The sequence below is a fragment of the Oncorhynchus gorbuscha genome, linkage group LG15 (genome assembly GCF_021184085.1).
Source record: "Oncorhynchus gorbuscha isolate QuinsamMale2020 ecotype Even-year linkage group LG15, OgorEven_v1.0, whole genome shotgun sequence".
Taxonomy (NCBI): domain Eukaryota; kingdom Metazoa; phylum Chordata; class Actinopteri; order Salmoniformes; family Salmonidae; genus Oncorhynchus; species Oncorhynchus gorbuscha.
The window spans coordinates 59,008,926-59,031,799 of record NC_060187.1 but is presented as its reverse complement, the minus strand read 5'-3'; the positions used below and the strand labels follow the sequence as shown (position 1 = coordinate 59,031,799).

The following is a 22,874-nucleotide window of genomic DNA, read 5'->3' as shown; positions in this document are numbered from 1 at the left end:
CTGTATCTGCCTTTGGCACAGTAAAGCATTGAACACCCTTTACCCACTACTGAGCCGAGTCGAACCAAGTCAAGCCAAGGCTGTGCTGTATTGTCCTGGTTACACATCCACCAGAGTTGTTGAAAACTTGCAGGAAAGGATCATGTGTAAAGACCATATACAAGCCAGCACAGCATACATAGATTGGGTTGACATTATAGTGTGAATAGGGGGAAACACTACAATTAGAGCTTAGAGTGTTTCTTGAGGTTAGGGATACAGTAAGAGACAAAGATACCATGGCTGTGAGTGCAGATGGTGAAACCAGCGTGTCTGTGTGTTTAAGTGAACGCAGGCTAAGACTTAAAAGCATGAGGCCCCTGAGCCGAAGGATATTTATCCAGTGCGTCTAGCATAGCCGGCCGCGGGACATGGAAATGGATGGGCTCACTGATAGATAGAGGAGAAGAGGGAGACAAAAATGAGTGCTGTGACTTAACAAAGGGGTCGGGAGAGAGAGAGAGAGAGAGAGAGAGAGAGAGAGAGAGGAGAGAGAGAGAGAGAGAGAGAGAGAGAGAGAGAGAGAGAGAGAGAGAGAGAGAGAGAGAGAGAGAGAGAGAGAGAGAGAGAGAGAGAGAGAGAGAGAGAGAGAGAGAGAGAGAGAGAGAGAGAGAGAGAGAGAGAGAGAGAGAGAGAGAGAGAGAGAGAGAGAGAGAGAGAGAGAGAGAGAGAGAGAGAGAGAGAGAATTACACTGTCTACTGCTGGGAAACCATCCCATAATGCTCTGTCACAGACCACACAATGTTACACGTGTTATGTTGTGTTGTGTCGTGTCTGACCCTTGCTACCTGCTGAGGTCATGTTTATTGACTGCTGTCTGAGACTTGAGGTTAGGGAGGCACATATGTAACAGAAACAGTTCAATAGTATTAATTCAATGGATATATTAGTGGTAGTCTCCTCGCTGATTGTATATAGAGGCGGGCAATTTTTTCATCCCTAGGACTGGATATGACTAAATGTTCGACTAAACTTTACTTAACTGTTGTTTGCTTATTATTATTTACATATTTCTAATGATTTCTAATGATTTGTCAGATTTGTATCTATTCATGTTTTTCATAATAGCTCTCTCTCACACTCTGCTCCCCTCGCTCCCTTCCTCCCTCTCTCCAGTCCTAGTCTCTTATCCAGACAGCGGGCTGCCTCACCTGCCACTACTCCTAGAGCAAGACCTTCCTCCTCTTCTCCTAGCCCTGCTGCCTCCCCCAAACCTCCCTCCTCAGCCCGGGCTAGTCCCTCCACCCCCAAGGCCCGGCCCAAGAGGGCTAGGACCCCGGCCCGGGTGGACCACGGGCGCAACTCCTCCCCCGTACCCCTGGAGAGGGCCAGGGAGACCCGCGGCCGTAGGTCAGCCACGCCCGAGGAGCCCAAAGGCAAGAGTGAGTATTCAGTAGCTAGTTAGTACCCCCAGGTGGAGGGTTATGTGTTAGTAGAGTGTACTCCTCTTACAGGGATGAGAGAACACTGTGTACCCATACAATTCTTTCAATTTCCCCCTGACACAAGTTGGATTTTAGTGTGTCTGTTTTCTGTAGGCCAATGCCTGCCACGGCTGATTCATACTTTGCTTATTTAGTTCTTTGTGGTTTGGCTCAGTTGTTCCCTTTGCTGAGAAGAGTGAACTGGAAAAAGGGAATGCGTACGTACGCGTGTCAGTGCGTAGTAGCGTCGGCACAGCCAGAGGATGATTACCTTTGTAGTTAATTAGGCACGCCAGCAATGCCAGCTCGTTAAGTGAGTTACACAGCTTCTCTGTCTTGCTCTCCTTCACACTCATTGAGGAACAGCAGAGGTGGTGCTAATTACTGAAAAATGCTATAATTACAAGTCTCCCAAGTTTACAGAATCCAAAAATGGCCAAGGTTTCCATGCTTTGCCACTGTTTGAATCAATCAAGACTTGTCATAGTGTAATTACACAGTTTTATCAAGGTTTTATAAAGAAGACGATAGCTTGAACAGTGATTTGTCTATTGGAAAATACTTTTATTGGACTTTCCCATTCCTCTCCTCTTTTCCTGTTCAACTCTCTCTCCAGGCTCCCCCGTTCCTTCAATCGTGGTATCCTCTGCTCTGGCCACGCCCCCTTCGCTGAGTACACCAAACACGACGGCCACCACCACTCCCTCTGAGGTCCCTCCTTCTGCCCAATCAGCCCCCAGTATCCCTGCATCATCCCCAGCCCCAGCCTCCTCGTCAGCCAAGCCCATGGCGGGCACCAACAACCCAGAGGAGGCCGCCCGGATCCTGGCCGAGAAGAGGAGGCAGGCCCGGGAGCAGAGGGAGCGGGAGGAGCAGGAGAAACGCGAGCTGGAGGAGAGAGAGAAGTGAGAATCATATTATCCTCATTTGCAGTACATAAACCCACACATAAACCCACACTGCAAAACCCGCAAAATTCCTGAAATTTCCACAATATTCCCAGGTCTTCCAGAAACACTTTATATCCATGATCCTTTCTACTGTAAAGACAACCTATCTCTTACCAGCTTGAAGGGACAAGGTGGAAGTAACCATGGCAGCACATCACAATTTGAATAATTTCATGTGTAAAGCATCAGCATATGGAGTACAGTACAGTTCTCCACCGTATCGTATGCAGGGCAGAATTAGACCACACAGTGCTGTCTGTGATACAGTATGGGTGGTGCTCGTGTTACCCCCAGAGGTGTGGAGCTGTTGACATTTGTGTAATGCCTTAAGTTGCCCCCCTCCGCTCAGGTTTATGAGCTAAAAAGGATTTCCCGTGTCAGCCTATTGTGCCATGTTGACCACAGTTACTATGTGACCACTGGGTATTTATATCGGGACAGCTGTCAGGCTGGGCAATGGGCTCCTGTTGCTCTCTGTTCCTCTCCATTTTATCAGCAGGCAACGATTTCCTTTTAAAATAGTTTAATTTTCCTGATTGTGTTCAACTTTTTATTTTCCTGACACAGCTGTTGCCAATGTTTTACAAAGACAAAGATTCACTCTTTAAGACAGAGCACATGTTAACTGATTTAGTCTAAATCTAGATGTATACAGTGCCTTCTGGAAAGTATTCAGACCCCTTGACTTTTTCCACATTTTGTTAGGTCACAGCCTTATTCTAAAATGGATTTAATCGTGTTTTACACACACATTGTTTTGCTAATTTATTAAAAAAATAAAAAACTTATATCACATTTACAGTGGCAAGAAAAAGTATGTGAACCCTTTGGAATTACCTGGACTTCTGCATAAATTGGTCATCAAATTTGATCTGATCTTCATCTAAGTCACAACAATAGACAAACAGTCTGCTTCAACTAATAACACACAAATTATTGTATTTTTCTTGTCTATATTCAATACATCATTTAAACATTCACAGTGTAGGTTGGAAAAAGTATGTGAACCCCAAGGCTAATGACTTCTCCAAAAGCTAATCGGAGTCAGGAGTCAGCTAACCTGGAGTCCAATCAATGAGACAAGATAGGTGATGTTGGTTCGAGCTACCCTGCCCTATAAAAAACACTCACAAAATGTTAGTTTGCTGTTCACAAGAAGCATTGCCTGATGTGAACCATGCCTCGAAAAAGAAGAGATCTCAAAAGACCTATGATAAAGAATGGTTTACTTGCATAACGCTGGAAAGGGTTACAAAAGTATCTCTAAAAGCCTTGATGTTCATCAGTCCACGGTAAGACAAATTGTCTATAAATGGAGAAAGTTCAGCACTGTTGCTACTCTCCCTAGGATAGGCTGTCCTGCAAAGTTTACTGCAGCAGCACAGATCAGAATACTCAATGAGATTAAGAAGAATCCTAGAGTGTCAGCTAAAGACTTACAGAAATCTCTGTAACATGCTAACATCTCTGTTGATTAGTCTACAATACGTAAAACACTAAACAAGAATGGGGTTCATGGGAGGACACCATGGAAGAAGCCACTGCTGTCTAAAAAAAACATTGCTGCATGTCTGAAGTTCGCAAAAGAGCACCTGGATGTTCCACAGCGTTACTGGCAACATATTCTGTGGACAGATGAAACTAAAGTTGAGTTGTTTGGAAGGAACACACAACCCTATGTGTGAAGAAAAAAGGCACAGCACAACAACATCAACCTCATCCTAACAGTAAAGTATAGTGGAGGGAGCATCATGGTTTTAGGGCTGCCTCAGGGCCTGGACAGCTTACTATCATCAACGGAAAAATGAATTTGCAAGTTTATCACAACATTTTGCAGGAGAATGTAAGGCTATCTGCTCGCCAATTGAAGCTCATCAGAAGTTGGGTGATGCAACAGGACAATGACCCAAAACACAAAAGTAAATCAACAGCAGAATGGCTTCAACAGAAGAAAATAAACCTTCTGGAGTCCTGCCCTCAACCCGTTTTGAAACACTGTGACATGACCTCAAGTGAGCGGTTCACACCAGACATCCCAAGAATATTGCTGAACTGAAACAGTTTTGTAAAGAGGAATGGTCCAAAATTCCTCCTGACCATTGTGCAGCTCTGATCCGCAACTACAGAAAACATTGGATTGAGGTTATTGCTGCCAAAGGAGGGTCAACCAGTTATTAAATCCAAGGGTTCACATACTTTTCCCACCCTGCACTGTGAATGTTTACACGGTGTTCTCAATAAAGACATGAAGAAATATATTTTTTTGTGTGTTATTAGTTTAAGCAGACTGTGTTTGTCTAGTGTTGTGACTTAGATAAAGATCAGATCACATTTTATGACCAATGAATGCAGAAATCCATGTAATTCCAAAGGGTTCACATTAGAGGTCGACAGATTAATCGGAATGGCCGATTAATTAGGGACGATTTCAAGTTTTCATAACAATCGGTAATCTGCATTTTTAGACACCGATCATGGCCGATTACATTGCACTCCACGAGGACACTGCGTGGCAGGCTGACTACCTGTTATGTGCGTGCAGCAAGGAGCCAAAGTAAGGTGCTAGCTAGCCTTAAACGTATCTTATAAAAAACAATCAATCTTAACATAATCACTAAACTACACATGGTTGATGATATTACTAGTTTATCTAGTAATGCGGTGCCTGTTAATTTATCATTGAATCACAGGCTACTTCGCCAAACTGGTGATTTAACAAGAGCTTTCGCGAACAAAGCACTGTCGTTGCACCAACGTGTACCTAACTATAAACATCAATGCCTTAAGGATCAATACACAAGTATATAATTTTATACCTGTATATTTGGGTAATATTGCCTGCTAACATGAATTTCTTTTATCAACAGGAAATTCACTTCTCTTGCATTCTGTGGAACAGAAGTCAAGGAATTTTAATTTTAATTTTACCTTTATTTAACCAGGCAGTCAGTTAAGAACACATTCTTATTTTCAATGACGGCCTGGGAACAGTGGGTTAACTGCCTGTTCAGGGGCAGAACGACAGATTTGTACCTTGTCAGCTCGGGGGTTTGAACTCGCAACCTTCCGGTTACTAGTCCAACGCTCTAGCCACTAGGCTACGCTGCCGCCGCAGTTTGGGCCGCCTGGCTCGTTGCGAACTCTGAAGACTATTTCTTCATATAATTGACAGCCAACTTCGCCAAAAAAGCGCATTTGCGGAAAAAACACAATCGTTGCACGAATGTACCTAACCATAACCATCAATGCCTTCCTTAAAATCAATACACAGAAGTATATATTTTTAAACCTGCATATTTAGTTAAAATAAATTAATGTTAGCAGGCAATATTAAACATGAATTTCTTTGAACAACGGGAAATTGTGTCATTCCTCTTGCGTTCATTGCACGCAGAGTCAGAGTATATGCAACAGTTTGGGCCGCCTGGCTCGTTGCAAACTAATTTGCCAGAATTTTACGTTGTGCAATGTAACAGGAATAAGTCTATGATTTGATATTTGATAGAGCAGTCTGACTGAGTGGTGGTAGGCAGCAGCAGGTTTTTACATGGCACATATTGCACTTTTATTTCTTCTCCAACACTTTGCAAAATTGAAGATGTTTCATTATTTATTTGAGGCTAAATTGATTTGATTGGTGTATTATATTAAGTTAAAATAAAAGTGTTAATTCAGTATTGTTCTAATTGTCATTATTACAAATATATATATATTTTTTGGAACCGGCCGATTAATCGAGATCTGCTTTCTTTGGTCCTCCAATAATCGGTATCGGCGTTGAAAAATCATAATCGGTCGACCTCTAGTTCACATACTTTTTCTTGCCACTGTACATAAGTATTCAGACCCTTTACTCAGTACTTTGTTGAAGCAACTTTGGCAGTGATTATGACGCTACAATCTTTGCACACCTGTATTTGTGAAGTTTCTCCCATTCTTCTCTGCAGATCCTCAAGCTTTGTCACGTTCAATGGGGAGCGTTGCTACACAGCTATTTTTAGGTCTCTCCAGAGATGTTCAATTGGGTTCAAGTCCGAGCTCTGGCTGGGCTACTCGAGGACATTCAGAGATTTGTCCCGAAGCCACTCCTGCGTTGACTTGGCTGTGTGTATAGGGTCGTTGTTGTGTAGCAACGTGAACCTTCTCCCCAGTCTGAGGCCCTGAGCACTCTGGAGCAGTTTTTCATTAAGGACCTCTCTGTACTTTGCTCCGTTTGTATCGGGTAAATGAGCCTATGTTTTGATTGGTATAGTGGTTGTCGATACGTAATAGGTTGTATTGCTCGCTATACTCATGGCGAGATAGCGAAAGTGGGGAAGAGACTGCATTATAGGTAGGATTGCTAAATGCTTGTCATCCTTTGCTCAGGGTCCTGCGAGAGGAGCGTAAGCTGCGGGAGGCGGAGGAGAGCAAGCGCAGAGAGGAGGAAGCGCGCCTCATGGCTGAGGAGCAGCGCCTGAGAGACGAGGCCCAGCGTGTGGATGAGGAGAAGGAAGCGCAGGAGAGAGCCAGGGCAGAGCAGGAGGAGAATGAGCGCCTACAGAAACAGGTGAACAAGCACCCCAACTGCCAGCAGACAGAGGGAGCTAGTCTACACACACAGAGAGGGTGCTTCTCTAAACACACAGAGGGAGCTAGTCTACACACACAGAGGGAGCTAGTCTACACACACAGAGGGAGCTAGTCTACACACACAGAGGGAGCTAGTCTACACACACAGAGGGAGCTAGTCTACACACACAGAGGGAGCTAGTCTACACACACAGAGGGAGCTAGTCTACACACACAGAGGGAGCTAGTCTACACACACAGAGGGAGCTAGTCTACACACACAGAGGGGGGTAGTCTACACACACAGAGGGGGGTAGTCTACACACACAGAGGGGGGCTAGTCTACACACACAGAGGGGGCTAGTCTACACACACATAGGGGGTAGTCTACACACACAGAGAGGGGCTTCTCTAAACACACAGAGGGAGCTAGTCTACACACACAGAGGGAGCTAGTCTACACACACAGAGGGAGCTAGTCTACACACACAGAGGGGGTAGTCTACACACACAGAGGGAGCTAGTCTACACACACAGGGGGTAGTCTACACACACAGAGGGGGTAGTCTACACACACAGAGGGGGTAGTCTACACACACAGAGGGGGTAGTCTACACACAGAGGGGGTAGTCTACACACAGAGGGGGCTAGTCTACACACACAGAGGGGGCAGTCTACACACACAGAGGGAGCTAGTCTACACACACAGAGGGGGTAGTCTACACACACAGAGGGGGGTAGTCTACACACACAGAGGGGGCTAGTCTACACACACAGAGGGGGCTAGTCTACACACACAGAGGGGGCTAGTCTACACACACAGAGGGAGCTAGTCTCCACACACAGAGGGAGCTAGTCTCCACACACAGAGGGGGTAGTCTACACACACAGAGTCTACACACACAGGGGTAGTCTACACACACAGAGGGGGTAGTCTACACACACAGAGGGGGTAGTCTACACACACAGAGGGGGTAGTCTACACACACAGAGGGGGGTAGTCTACACACACAGAGGGGGTAGTCTACACACACAGAGGGGGGTAGTCTACACACAGAGGGGGGCTAGTCTACACACACAGAGGGGGGCAGTCTACACACACAGAGGGAGCTAGTCTACACACACAGAGGGAGCTAGTCTACACACACAGAGGGAGCTAGTCTACACACACAGAGGGAGCTAGTCACACACACAGAGGGAGCTAGTCCACACACACACAGAGGGGCCTAGTCCACACACACACAGAGGGGCCTAGTCCACACACACACAGAGGGGCCTAGTCCACACACACACAGAGGGGCCTAGTCCACACACACACAGAGGGGCCTAGTCCACACACACACAGAGGGGCCTAGTCCACACACACACAGAGGGGCCTAGTCCACACACACAGAGGGGCCTAGTCCACACACACAGAGGGGCCTAGTCCACACACACAGAGGGGCCTAGTCCACACACACACAGAGGGGCCTAGTCCACACACACAGAGGGGCCTAGTCCACACACACAGAGGGGCCTAGTCCACACACACAGAGGGGCCTAGTCCACACACACAGAGGGGCCTAGTCCACACACACAGAGGGGCCTAGTCCACACACACAGAGGGGCCTAGTCCACACACACAGAGGGGCCTAGTCCACACACACAGAGGGGCCTAGTCCACACACACAGAGGGGCCTAGTCCACACACACAAAGGAGCTAGTCCACACACACCTAGTCCACACACACAGAGGGTCCTAGTCCAGACACACAGAGGGGCCTAGTCCACACACACAGAGGGGCCTAGTCCACACACACAGAGGGTCCTAGTCCACACACACAGAGGGGCCTAGTCCAGACACACAGGGGCCTAGTCCAACAGAGAGCTAGTCCACACACACAAGGGAGCTAGTCCACACACACAGAGAGGGGGCTTCTCTAAACACACAGAGGGAGCTAGTCTACACACACAGAGGGGGCTGGACTACACACACAGAGAGGGGCTGGACTACACACACAGAGGGGGCTGGACTACACACACAGAGGGGGCTGGACTACACACACAGAGAGGGGCTGGACTACACACACAGAGGGGGCTGGACTACACACACAGAGGGTGCTGTGTCTGTCCATCTTTCTGTCCGTATGTCCGTCTGCTTTTCTTATTGTCCACCTGCTTTGTGACAGAGATCCTTCTGTAACCCTGTCTGTATTTAACACCCTCTCTGTCCCATATTACTACTTTAGCCAAGTTTGTCATCTACCTGACCTCATTTGATAAGGCATATCTCATAACCAACCTTGTTTCGTATATTTGTCCAAATCACTTTCAACCAATGTGATTTGTCTGTAGCATCAGTCAATATTTTCCTAATGGCTACAGACATTGACATTAATGCACATTGAATTACCCCTTTCGCTTTTTGGAGATCAACACAAAAGGCCTGAGTCTGTTTGACACACTGTCGACTTCCTGTATTTACCAATGGTTTTACCGCTGTTGCTGAGGAGCAGTCGAGGTCCAGGATCCCGAGGAACAGATGTCAGTCAGTTAGCCGGAAAACACTGTGATTCACAGAAGTGTTTGTTTGCAGTGTCAACATAGACTGTGTGATAGGAGATAGGAGCTGCCCCTGGGTTTGTGTGGTTTCTGTCCCTGTCTAAGTGGTTGTTTTCTCTGGCTGGCGACCCTATGATACCGTCTAGTGCGTTGTCAGTGAAGTGTCTTTCGTGGTTTCAATAATGATGTATTTTAAGCCTAGAAAGGGTATTGTGTTCAATGACAGGTGTAATACAATGACAAAATTCTCACAATGTTGAAAGTGTTCACTTCTGCTACTACAAAAAGATAGTATTTCCTGTAGTTTTATACAGTCCACTTTCTCCCTCAGGATAACGTATATACAACAACACTATTGGTGGTAGTAACATGTTATTAGCATTGTAAAATCCATACAATTAAATGGAACACTGGAATGGACGTTGGCATCCCAGCGGTGTGACTAAAAGGGTTGCCACCTTGGTCAGTAATATAATGTATCTCTATGGTAACCCTTTCACATGAATCTCACATGTGATCCCATGTGAAGTGTTCCAAAAAACACATGTTCATGTGATCTTATTGTGCAGCTCATGTGATAACATGTGACAACCTGTAAAGCAACGTGTGATAACATGAAACCACACGCGTGTAAACATGTTGACCACGTGTAAAAGTGTTCCAAAAACACATGGGAATTTTTTATTTATTTTTATTCTCTGTAAGGGAAGATCATACCACATTGTAATCTGTATGCTTTCCAGAGAGAGGAGGCTGAGGCTAAGGCCAAGGAGGAGGCCGAGAAACAGCGCCTGGACAGAGAGAAACACTTCCTGAAGGAGGAGCAGGAGAGGCTGGAGAGGAAGAAGGTAAGACAAGAGCCATGCGTTCATTCTACTACATGAGTATACCCCGCCAGCGTCCTCTCTACCCTGGTACCCATATCTGTGCTGTGTAGCCAACTCCTATTTAATTCCATCCATTGTCATGCCAAAGGAGTTGGCAAGACAGCACAAACAGACTGTTTCTGCGCTATTGCCATCTCCTTATGGAATTGTCATGCCAAACGGACTGGCAAACTACTGTGTTTCTTCTGTGTTGCCTGTACTGTACATCTTCCAAAAGTACAGCGTGAAATGTTTAGTGTACATTACAGTAAGCTCCCACGGGGCCTTATTCATTCAAAACGGTTATTATTGCGGGATCAGTCAAAAAATAACATTGTTCTAGTAGCAACAGGAAAGCATGCTTGATTTTGGCTTCTAATTACGTGTATTTTTGTTTCACTCTTTAGACCAGGATTTGTTGAAGATAATATCAACTTTCACATTCTTGCCGCCAAAAAGAATGATGTTGTTGGCTTTCTCTGGCTACTTGTTTTGATTTAATAGGGCTTACAGTCTCTATTTGTGTGAGCGGAAGACTATATACTAGGTCCAAGACCCCAGGCTAGATATTAACAGTAATGATGGAGAGTGAGTCCTAACTGGCCCCGTTCAGTATGCAGCCCAGGGTTTTGTGTTCTGCCCTCACCTGGTGTACCACCTGCAGTCACACCATGCTGCAACCTGCTAAGTCTGCTCTCTCTCCCTCTTGCTCTTTCTTTCGCTCTTACTCACCCTCTCTTTTTTCCTTCCTGTCCGTCTCTTGTCCTCCGTCATCCCTCGCTCTCCCATTCTCCCTTAATTATTTCTTACCCCTCTCTCTTTCTGTCTGTTTCTCTCCCTCTCCCTCTTTCTTTCCCTTCTCTCTCTCTCTCTCTCTCTCTCTCTCTCTCTCTCTCTCTCTCTCTCTCTCTCTCTCTCTCTCTCTCTCTCTCTCTCTCTCTCTCTCTCTCTCTCTCTCTTTCCCCCTCTCCCTTCTCTCTCTCTCTTTTCTCTCTCTCTCTCTCTCTCTCTCTCTCTCTCTCTCTCTCTCTCTCTCTCTCTCTCTCTCTCTCTTTCACTCTCTCCTCCCTCTTTTTTTCCCATCTCTTATCTGAGGCTGCCAGCCCATGAAGCTCAGCTGGCCAAAGCAGCTCCACATTGTGTGTTGAGCCAGACTCTAGTGGTATTACTGCACAAGAACAGTATGTCCTCTACCCAAACCCCTGCTTAGTCACAGGCCTCTGCACACTGCTCCACAGCTGCTGTTACATACCTGACTGGGTATGGATTCTGTGTTCTGTGGAAGCTCGCGCACACACACACGCATGAATGCATGGACGCGCACCGACGCACACACACCAGCGGAGGCTGCTGAGGGGAGGACGGCTCATAATAATGGCTGGAACGGAACACATGGAATGGCATCAAACACATGGAAACCAAGTGTTTTATGTATTTTATACCATTCCACTAATTGCGCTTCAGCCATTACCACGAGCCCGTCCTCCCCAATTAAGGTGCCACCAACCTCCTGTGACACACACACACACGGACCACCGAACTCTCCACTTTACCAATAGCACGTATTACGTCCCAGCATCTGGCATATCTGTATGTTTTACTTGATTTATGGCAGGTAGCTCTTCCCTTAGCATCATGGTTATCTTGTACCAGGTAGGATTTGGGTGTTGTTTCAGCTGTTCGGTGCCAACAAGGAGTCCATTGAGTTTAAGTTACTGCACATTTACTGTGTTACTCTGTGATTCAACCCATGGGGACTGAGTACTTCATCTGCATCCTCCACCTTGTGAACATTCTCAGTGTATTCCCTCTCTCTGACCATTGTCATCTTTGTGCTTTCTTCCTTAGCGTCTCGAGCAGATCATGAAGAGGACACGCAGGACAGACGGAGGGGAAAAGGTACTTTTGTTGAAAAGGCACAATAGCAATGCCTTTGCAACATTGGCTCAATTTAAAATGCATGTAACACGTGATAATCTTATCTCTCTATAGAAAGACACCAAGTCCCCACCTCCCTCCCAAGTCAATGGCAAAGAGGCCAAGAGCAACAAAGGTAAGCAGAAAATGAAATGCAGCGTAAACCGGCGTCCATCTTTGGTCATTATATTGCTCTTGTGTTCAGGAAATTGACGTTTGGACTCGGAGTCAAACAATTTGTCTCAATTAATCCCGAAAGGAAATGTGTTCATTTAGATTCATTCATCGATGATATCTGGGGGGAACGGATTCAAACATCATCCTTTTCCAGCCTGTGTTTCACTGCCACATTAATGGAAAAGTTCAGCTCTACATACTGACTGGTTTAATAAACTAATGAAATCCCACTGGGTACAGACCTCAATTCAACGTCTATTCTACGTTCGTTCAACGTTGATTCAACCAGTGTGTGCCCAGTGGGATCATTTGGCTTCTTTGATTGGATGGCTGTATCAGTCTTAATGTTAACTTTGACATTTGTTCACTCAAAATAAAAATCCAAATCCCCATTGCCTACATTGCCAAATTCCAAGTTACACACCCATAATTTAAAGTAGGATTTAGCTGACTGTGTGTTGTTTATGTTTAGGCCCGATATATAGGATTAAAAGAAGTAGCTCTCTATCTCTTCCTATATAATAGGAATCTTATTGATTTAGAATGGAGGGACTGAACTTCTACTTTTCACCCCTACAGTTTAGCTTCGGTACTTTGTCAAGTCAAGTTCATCTAAGCCAATTGTAGGTACTAAAATACCCGTTTCGTAAGAGCTCGCAAACAGTAAAACAATATAAACATACATGTGAACATGCAGAGTCAGAAACAGCACAATTATCTCATTAGACCAGGCTAAAAGCACGAATGAAATAAATATGTAGTGCTGCTCGTGAAGTGCTGTAGTTCCGGACAAAATGGAATAAAATGGTCCGTGAACAGTCCCTGTCCTCCCTCCTGCTATTTTGTCTTTGGTTTCATCGCTGTCTGCATTGTGTTCCCTTTTCATATGAAGACTATATAATACTATTGTTAGCATCCCAGCCCCACTACTTTCATTTAGGACAGTATAACCCATGCGTGTGCTTATTGTTTGCAGTCCAAACCCAGTCTGGGGGCTTTTCCGTTTCTGGGAATATCTCATGGCAGTGCATTGCATTGCAGGGTTGGCTTAGTGACTGTAAATGGACCCCTCGCCACATTTAGCCGGTCAATTTAATTCCGTTTGATTCTATCTTTATTGTTGCGGCACGGACAGTCACTGTGCAGCCAGGTGTACATAAGACACAAAAAATACAGTGTTCACACGACAAAGACACACACATATCACTCCTACTTATACAATCCCCATCCCCATTTGAACACATACACACACAACATTTTCCGATGAGAAGGATGAGTAGGAAATGGGGATAGGGGATTTGAGTACATGTGGCCAGGATTCCAGTATGGTGGAAACCATTATTGGAGGCACTGATGTGGTGGGGAGTCCAGGCAAGTTGTGTGACGCTGCTCCTCTTCAATCAGGCCTTTGGACACACTCACACAAACTCACACGTGCGCGCACGCACCCACATGCTCAGATACGGATGCACCGATACACACACATAGACACACACAGCCCAAGGATGTAATCATGAATCCAGCACTGGTTGGATCCATCCTGCATATTGTCATAGCACTGTCTGTGCTTGCTTCAGGGTGGCCCTGCGAACTGTGTGTGTGCTTGCACGTGTGTGTGTTTTACAGTGGATTTTATTTGTTTCCACAGCCTCTGCTGACTACCAGCCAAGCCCAGAGATCAACAAGAATACAGAGAACGACCATAGTGGTTTGAGAGACAGGTAAGGCTCAAAAAACCGTGTCCTCTATTTCCTCTTGTCCAAAATATCTGTTAGAAATGTAAAATAGCAAGACCACCATATTACAAGACCACCATGCGTGCTAGAAAACAAGCAAACCAGAAAACAACAGTATATATATATTTTTTCATCTTTATTTAACCAGGTAGGCCAGCTGAGAACAAGTTCTCATTTACAACTGCAACCTGTCCAAGATAAAGCAAAGCAGTGCGACAGAAACAACAACACAGAGTTACACATAAACAAACGTGCTGTCAATAACACATTAGAAAAATATATATACAGTGTGTGCAAATGTAGTAAGATTAGGGAGGTAAGGCAATAAATAGGCCATAGTGGCAAAATAATTACAATGTATTATTAGCACTGGAGTGATAGATCTGCAGATGATGATGTGCAAGTAGAGATACTGGGGTGCAAAATAGCAAAAATAAATAACAATATTGGGATGAGGTAGTTGGGTGGGCTATTTACAGATGGGCTGTGTACAGGTACAGTGATCAGGTAAGCTGCTCTGACTGCCGATGCTTAAAGTTAGAGAGGGAGATATAAAACTCCAGCTTCAGTGATTTTTGCAGAGAACTGGAAGGAAAGTTGTCCAAAGGAGGAGTTGGCTTTGGAGATGACCAGTGAAATATACCTGCTGGAGCGCGTGCTACGGGTGGCTTTCTAACCAAGACCTGTACCGATTTGTATAGTTTCAAACCGCAAAAGAAAACAGAGTCTCTAGGCTTTCAGTATAAAAATAGAGATTGTTTATTTATCTATTGAAATATGTTTTTTGTTCGAGGGGTCGTGTAATATAAGGTTTGAAGTCTTCAGTTAGCCACTGAGGGCAGACCAGGGTTGTATTCAGTGATGTGAAACGTTATGAATGTTGCCGTCATCGTTCTATCTATCTGACAATCATTTCTGTCCTATGTTATAGCTACAGTATAATGTTACATCTTCCTGAACAGGCCCGAGGGGAAAATCTGCAACTGAACCACTTGGGGCCATAGTCCTTTTGTCTGTAACCATGTTTCACCCTCCCACAGCTCCACGGTCCATGTGGTCAACGGTGTCCAGCCTGCCAGACACGAGAATGGCCTGTCTAGCAAGGGGGACACCGCACACTTTGAGGAGGTCATCCAGCTAGCCAATCAAGGCAACAGCAGCAACGGGGGGAGAGAGAAATCAGAGAGTGACATGCCCACTGAACCAATCCTGGCCTTTGAAAGTGATGAGCCCTTCCTGAAAAAAGTGGGCCCCATGAAGCCTCAGCATGTCGCAGGTACATAGACAGAGAGAGAGGGAACTCCAAGGGCCAGTTTCCTGGACACCGATTATGCTTAGTCTTGGACTAAAATGCATTTGAATAGAGAATCTCCATTGAACATGCTTTTCAGTCTAAGACTAGGCTTAATCTGTGTCTTCGAAACCGCCCTCAAATGACATCATAACCTAATAATATTGTATCAGCTGTGCCAATATTTCCAGGGATTCAAGCAAGGAATCTTATCAGAGTATCCTCAACCCCTGACAGTGTTCTTAACTATAGTTTAGTTTAGTTTATTTTATTTTTACAGGGACAGTGCACATTAATCAACATTTCAGTAAAAGTGCCGGTTTTAGCCAGCCGGCTAATTTTCAACCGCAGTCCCTGGGCAGGTTATTAAAAACAATTACAATATAGACAATAGCACCATAGAACAAGCAAGACATAGCAACATAGGACAAGCAAGATATAGCATACAGACAGAGCAACATAGAACAAAAAGCAGCAAGACAAAATTAATAAAAGCAACAAAGTGTTTTCACACCTCACAAGCTACAGACAACATGGAAAGCGGCAACACACAGCTAGGGACCATGTTCACAAATCTGATTGACCTTTAGCCATGTCTTCAAGCATTTTGTGAAAGTGTGCTATGTGGTGCAGTTATGTGTTTCTGATGGCAGTGTATTCCAGACATGGGAAGCTCTCACAGAGAATGCAGATTTACTAAAGGTGCTTTTCCTTAGGGGAACTATACAGTCACCTCTCATGGCAGACCTTGTGGATCTGCTGCCATATGTCTGGGTTTTCTGTTTAACAAAAATATTGAGTGGAGGGAGCTGTGGTTCAAATACATCAGTAATAATGGTCTCGCATCTGCTCTGGTGGTTGAATTTTCACATTAGGGCCAGGGTTCATAACGTGCCATAAAGAGGCGCCATGCGTTCGTAGTGTTGTCCTTGGCAACGAAGACCCGTCCAACTGAGCTGGTCGGTTTAGTGTCGTCATAGATGCAAGTCATCACCCCTGCGTACGTGAGTGTCCCTGGGGAAAGAGAGGGGGAGAGAAAGGGAGGTACAGTGGGGAGAACAAGTATTTGATACACTGCCGATTTTGCAAGTTTCCGACTTAAAAATCATGTAGAGGTCTGTAATTTTTATATTTCTGTCATTTAAAAAATATTTTTACAAAATTCCAGAAAATCAACATTGTATGATTTTTTTAAGTAATTAATTTGCATTTTATTGCATGACATATTTGATACATCAGTATTTGATACATCAGAAAAGTAGAACTTAATATTTTGTACAGAAACCTTTGTTTGCAATTACAGAGATCATACGTTTCCTTTAGTTCTTGACCAGGTTTGCACACACTGCAGCAGGGATTTTGGCCCACTCCTCCATACAGACCTTCTCCAGATTCTTCAGGTTTCGGGGCTGTCGCTGGGCAATACGAACTTTCAGCTCCCTCCAAAGATTTTCTATTGGGTTCAGGTCTGGAAACTGGCTAGGCCACTCCAGGACCTTGAGATGCTTCCTACGGAGCCACTCCTTAGTTGCCCTGGCTGTGTGTTTCGGGTCGTTGTCACGCTGGAAGACTCAGCCACGACCCATCTTCAATGCTCTTACTGACGGAAGGAGGTTGTTGGCCAAGCTCTCGCGATACATAACCCCATCCATCCTCCCCTCAATACGGTGCAGTCGTCCTGTCCCCTTTGCAGAAAAGCATCCCCAAAGAATGATGTTTCCACCTCCACGCTTCACGGTTGGGATGGTGTTCTCGGGGTTGTACTCATCCTTCTTCTTCCTCCAAACACGGTGAGTGGAGTTTAGGCCAAAAAGCTCAATTTTTGTCTCATCAGACCACATGATCTTCTCCCATTCCTCCTCTGGATCATCCAGATGGTCATTGGCAAACTTCACACGGGCCTGGACTTGCGCTGGCTTGAGCAGGGGGACCTTGCATGCACTGCAGGATTTTAATCAATGACGGCGTAGTGTGTTACTAATGGTTTTCTTTGAGACTGTGGTCCTAGCTCTCTTCAGGTCATTGACCAGGTCCTGCGGTGTAGTTCTGGGCTGATCCCTCACCTTCCTCATGATCATTGATGCCCCACAAGGTGAGATCTTGCATGGAGCCCCAGACCGAGGGTGATTGACCGTCATCTTGCACTTCTTCCATTTTCTAATAATTGCACCAACAGTTGTTGCCTTCTCACCAAGTTGCTTGTCTATTGTCCTGTAGCCCATCCCAGCCTTGTGCAGGTCTACAATTTTATCCCTGATGTCCTTACACAGCTCGCTGGTCTTGGCCATTGTGGAGAGGTTGGAGTCTGTTTGATTGAGTGTGTGGACAGGTGTATTTTATTCAGGTAATGAGTGGAGAACAGGGGGGCTTCTTAAAGAAAAACTAACAAGTCTGTGAGAGATGGAATTCTTGCTGGTTGGTAGGTGATCAAGTACTTATATCATGCAATAAAATGCAAATTAATTAATTAAAAATCATACAATGTGATTTTCTGGATTTTTGTTTTAGATTCCATCATTCACAGTTGAAGTGTACCTATGATAAAAATTACAGACCTCTACATGCTTTGTAAGTAGAAACACCTGCAAAATCGGCAGTGTATCGAATACTTGTTCTCCCCAATATAGAAGGTGGTAGGGGCAATCCTCCAGCCCCTAGAGTGCCTAAGGTGACACAGAGGGGCGGAGGGAGTGAGGTATCTTAATACCGACTGCTTTCACTCCCAGAGCTCCGGTCGCTAGGCTCAACACCCAGTGTCAAATTCCCTGAGTGTTGGGGAGCTAGCTAGCTGCCAGGAATGGAAACAGGACCCCGGCCCAGTTATGTACCCCCATCACCCTCACCCCCTCCCCACGGCGGGGTCAGTATTACTGCCCCTCGCCCCTCCCCCTAGGGCTTAGTCCCCACCTGTCAGCCTGCCAGCAGGTCATACATTATATCCAAAGCAAACAGAAGAGGGTCACCCAGCTGCAGCCAGACGAGCTCTGACAATATGACCCACTTTTATCAGAGTGAATTCACTCTGCCACTCACACTGCCTTCAAGTCACAGTCTTTCACAAGTTACCATTACATTTCTAATCTTCCCTGTCTGTATACCCCACACTCTCTTACTATGATGACTTGGAGGGGTTATTTGGTTTACGGCCGTGGGGCTGGGGGTTTGTGACTGGAGAGATTAATATATCGACACTGATTGAATGTTATGATGTAGTTCCATAGATTGGGAATCGGGGACATGTTTATTTCTAAACATACCACCGGGGGCAAGTTCAAATGGCGATATTCGTGAGCTAGTGTGGTGGACCGTTTAGTTGCCTGACAGCTGCCTCTGTCAATCTATTGCTACTGTTAGCATTATATGTGTTTATCACACTCGTAGCGCCAGCTAGCTATCACTCACTCACATGATGGGCGACTGAATGGTCGTTGATGGTCCGTCATTAAAAGGAGTCAGGATTCTGCCTGAAGCCTCTGCTGTTTGGTTTGATTAGCCTCTTCATTTCCCTATAAAAACAAGCCTATAAAGCCTTATGGGTTCATGCCCTTTGTGATATGCACTCAGGACCTTTTAAAATGTAGTATTGTTGCCAGGTCAAGGGTTTATAAGCCTCGTCTTTAGCATGGACAGTGAGGGTGGGTCCTCCTCACACATTTACAAATGCTCAAATTGGCGACCATTTTGGCTCACCATTTAGATGGCGCATTCAATGGACACCATTTAGGATCTCTGGTGTGTTTTCTTGTTGTGTGGTGTACCACTGTGTTGAAACTGACCCTCATCTTGTCCTCTCCGTTTATTATCTCTCCAGAGGTCCTGTGAGGTGTGCCACTCACAAAGGCGATTCTTAGGCCCCCCCCTCCTGCACCTTCCCGAATCCAGCCTCCACTCGTACGGGTAGAGGGCCCCCCTCTTCCCGAAGGTGCACATCCCCAATGACATGTGCCAAACCAATCACAGACTGCTTTCTAGGCCCCAAAAAAAGCATAAACTTTCCCTGGGAAAAGGGCAGAAGAAGATGAAGAAGAAGCAACAACTCTGCATTCTGCAAAAAAGACACAAGCAAAACACAAAAACAGGATATGACGTCATGGCCACCCGACAGGGTGCATCAGTGTTACCATTTGTAGATGGTAGAAGATATTGTGGCATCAATTATTCCACAGCAGTATCATCCATGGTAGATTTCAGTAGCCCTGGGGGTAAAAAAATACACATTTGACACAAATGAGTAATTGTTGATATTATTATGCTGACGAGTTGAAAGAGAAGTGAGTTGGCTTTTTGTTTCTAATGTTTAGTTTATTTAAGAGGACTGGGTACAGTTGTATGTGAATAATGTAAATTAAAACTTGTGAGTTGGACTAAATGAGGGAGGGGTCTGTGGAATAAATTGTGTGTGAATTTATGAAAGGAATCACAATGTTTACTTAACTCCTGCCTTTCAAGGTTTTCCCAGTAACTAATATGTATTAGAAACATAATGATATGGTCTCTATAAACATATTTGTAAATGTTCTGTAAATGGAGCTACACTGCAAATAGAATGTCTCCAAAATACTGAAGAAGATGTTTGACAGCGTTTTGACAATGTAAGAATTACATTGTTGCAGCACAGCGTCAGTTGTCTCCAAGGAGCGCTATAGAAATGAACAAGGGATCAGTTGAACGAAAAACAGCACACACATGGGTACTCCAGATTCAGGATTGGTAAACCTTGGGTCAAATCAGTGATCCATTCAGTTTAATCAGTGTTGAAACAGAATGTACACAAGGGCATCCCATCTCACCATTTTAAAAATCAGTGCAGTTTAGTTTTTTTCTCAACCTGAGCAAAAAGCATGATATGCTGCCACCTCCCATCGAAATTCCACAGATTCTAATGTGTTTGAAAATGAAATGCTGGTGTGTGTATATGCTATAAATACATTTTGTTGAGTATTGAAGGGTCAGAGGGAGTATCGGGAGACTTATTAAAGAGAACAGTGTTGTCCAGTAGTCTGTGGTTTAGCTTTCCTTCGTTTTTTTCTTGTCTTTTGTATATAGTCTGTCCAAAATCTGGATGGATGAGATTTGGAATGACACTCGAAACCAGCAAAAATACGACCAAGAAAACACTATTGTTACAAAACGGGCGAGACTGAAAAGACAGACACACTGTAGACTACGTTGTGGTTGAATGTGCTCATTGATTCTTTGAATGTCTGACATTTATCAGAAACAGACAAATCGAACAAAACAAGCATGACGTTTCACCAAGTAGAACATTTAGGAAATATTTCCCCCTTTTAAGCTGGCCTTCAAAGTCCAATGCCAACTCATTTAGACACACTGTTGACAGCCTGAGCAACCAAATACAATGCCACACAACCACCAGAAAACCAGATCTGGAGATGGTTTTGAGAGAGAGCGAGAGACTGACTATCTTTTAGGGGGGTACAGTGACGTAGCTCAGCTGTCCCCTTCAATTTGGTATTCTTTTCCCAAGGCCCAGTGGGTGTTCATGCCTCCCATGCTCTTACCACATCACTGCTCCCACATTCTGGTGGTGAGAGGGGGCTGACAATGTTGATGAACGCTCGCCATTTGCTGTTCGCCATTCGTTTTCCCTGCAAAGCAGCTGGACTATATTACCAGCACGATTTATGTCCCTCCGCTCCCCAACGTAAACGCATGCGGTACAGATCATCACGCGCAACTCTCATTTGACCAATACGACTTATAACTGCTAATGCACCATGGCGAGTCTAATGACAATGACTTAATGCAAGACACTAATGGACTTGGCTAGGGAGAAGTACGTTTGACTTATTAACCCAAACACGGAGGTGTCTTCCCCACACTACTGGTGTGTTTCGAAGTCACTGAAATGTTTTGAGAATCTCTTCTCTATCTTTGAATCACATTTAGTTTGGTTACTCGGGTATGGCCTGATTCATGTCTTGGAACATTGATGTAATGGTTTTCTTATTGACTTAACTTCCCCTGTCTAGTTGGATCAGTGAATATTGACAGAATGATACGTGTCCCTGTAGAGTATAAACTAGATGGCTCGTCTTTTTATGAGCACATGATCTAACCGTATAAATCTTATCTCACTGGGATAACATCTAGCCGACTGACGCAGTTGCTTAGATTAGAATAGTCACTAGAAAATCTATTTAACAGCTGTATTCATCCGGCCCAGCAGAGGGCAGCTCAGCAACACAGAGGTGTCAAACCACAGATCACATTTGCCCACACATGTTCACTCTCTCAAACCGCTCTCTCAGTCAGTGGAGGCTGGTGGGTGGAGATATAGGAGGACGGACTCATTGTAATGTTTGGAATGGAATAAATGGAACGGAGTCAAATGTGGTTTCCATACGTTTGACACCGTTCCATTTATTCCATTCCAGCCATTACAATAAGCCCGTCCTCCTATAGCTCCTCCCGTCAGCCTCCATTGCTCTCAGTCAATGATGTAGCCTACCAGCAAAACCATAGAAAGAGACTGTGTGTCATAGAGAGATAGCGATTCACACATTCAAATCCCAAACATATCTAAAAGAGTCATAAAATGTTCAATATAAATGTTATAGTCAAGCTTTAGTGTGTTCCCTCTCTTCATCCACTTAGTCAAGATCCAGTTTGCCCATAGTGCTGCCTAGAGGGCGAGGGGCAACTATTTTTAGGCGGATGTCAGCAGACAAGTAATGAGTAATGGAAGGGGCAGTGGGCAATGCCAAGGTACTGAATGAATTCTCAGAGAATGGAGGGTGAAAAGAGGAGGAGGTATGTGTGTGTGAGAGAGGGAAAGAGAGAGTGTGTGGTGTGGTGTGTGTGTGCGGTGTGGGTGTTTGTGCGTGTTTGTGTGTGAGCGAGAGAGTGTGTGTCCGTTAGATTTACGAGGCTCTGACGGACATGGAGCAGGATAAAGGTGCCTGTCGGTCAGAGTTAGGGCATGCCACTCACTCCTGGGATAGCAGGGCTGGGTGACATAGTGGCGGTGCAGATTTGGCAACATCACTTTGATCTATTGGTCTATTATCTCCTCATCAGCGGACGGAGAGCTGCCCAGCCCGCCTGCTGATAGGTGTACTGGAGATGTTGCCATATCAACCCTATTCTTAGATCGCATTCCTGTTCACAGGGTGGAGAGGCCATAAGAGTTAGCCTTATACAGAACGGTAAAGCAGGAATTAACCGAGATAATTCAGTCCTCTATGACTTTGCTTGTTATCTTATCTGGGTATTCTCAGACAAACATTGATTGTCTGTTATTCTACCATTACCTATCCAACTACTGTAAAAAGCCTGATGCCTTTGGCTGTCATGTCTACCTCACTTCCCATTCATGACGTGGTGCAACTTGCATCCGCTGTTGTTCTTGTCGTAAACCC

General features: G+C 45.0%; 1 protein-coding gene across 9 annotated transcripts in view; it reads left to right on the top strand.

Annotated features, from left to right (window-relative positions):
• LOC123997599 (MAP7 domain-containing protein 1-like) overlaps window positions 1–20,490 on the top strand; it is a 69,638-nt gene extending 49,148 nt beyond the window's left edge. For 6 of the 9 annotated variants that reach the window (XM_046302007.1, XM_046302001.1, XM_046302006.1 and 3 more), the window contains 9 exons: window positions 1,157–1,422; window positions 2,081–2,369; window positions 6,783–6,963; window positions 10,249–10,353; window positions 12,220–12,270; window positions 12,364–12,424; window positions 14,114–14,186; window positions 15,242–15,477; window positions 16,368–16,597. In XM_046302007.1, the coding sequence (XP_046157963.1) occupies window positions 1,157–1,422; window positions 2,081–2,369; window positions 6,783–6,963; window positions 10,249–10,353; window positions 12,220–12,270; window positions 12,364–12,424; window positions 14,114–14,186; window positions 15,242–15,477; window positions 16,368–16,447 (1,342 nt within the window). In that variant the 3' untranslated portion in view covers window positions 16,448–16,597. Of the gene's footprint in view, window positions 1–1,156; window positions 1,423–2,080; window positions 2,370–6,782; window positions 6,964–10,248; window positions 10,354–12,219; window positions 12,271–12,363; window positions 12,425–14,113; window positions 14,187–15,241; window positions 15,478–16,367; window positions 16,599–19,303 lie in introns of those variants that run through there. The other 3 variants (XM_046302002.1, XM_046302000.1, XM_046302003.1) reach the window with 3 other exon arrangements.
• The last annotated feature ends 2,384 nt before the right edge of the window (window positions 20,491–22,874 follow it).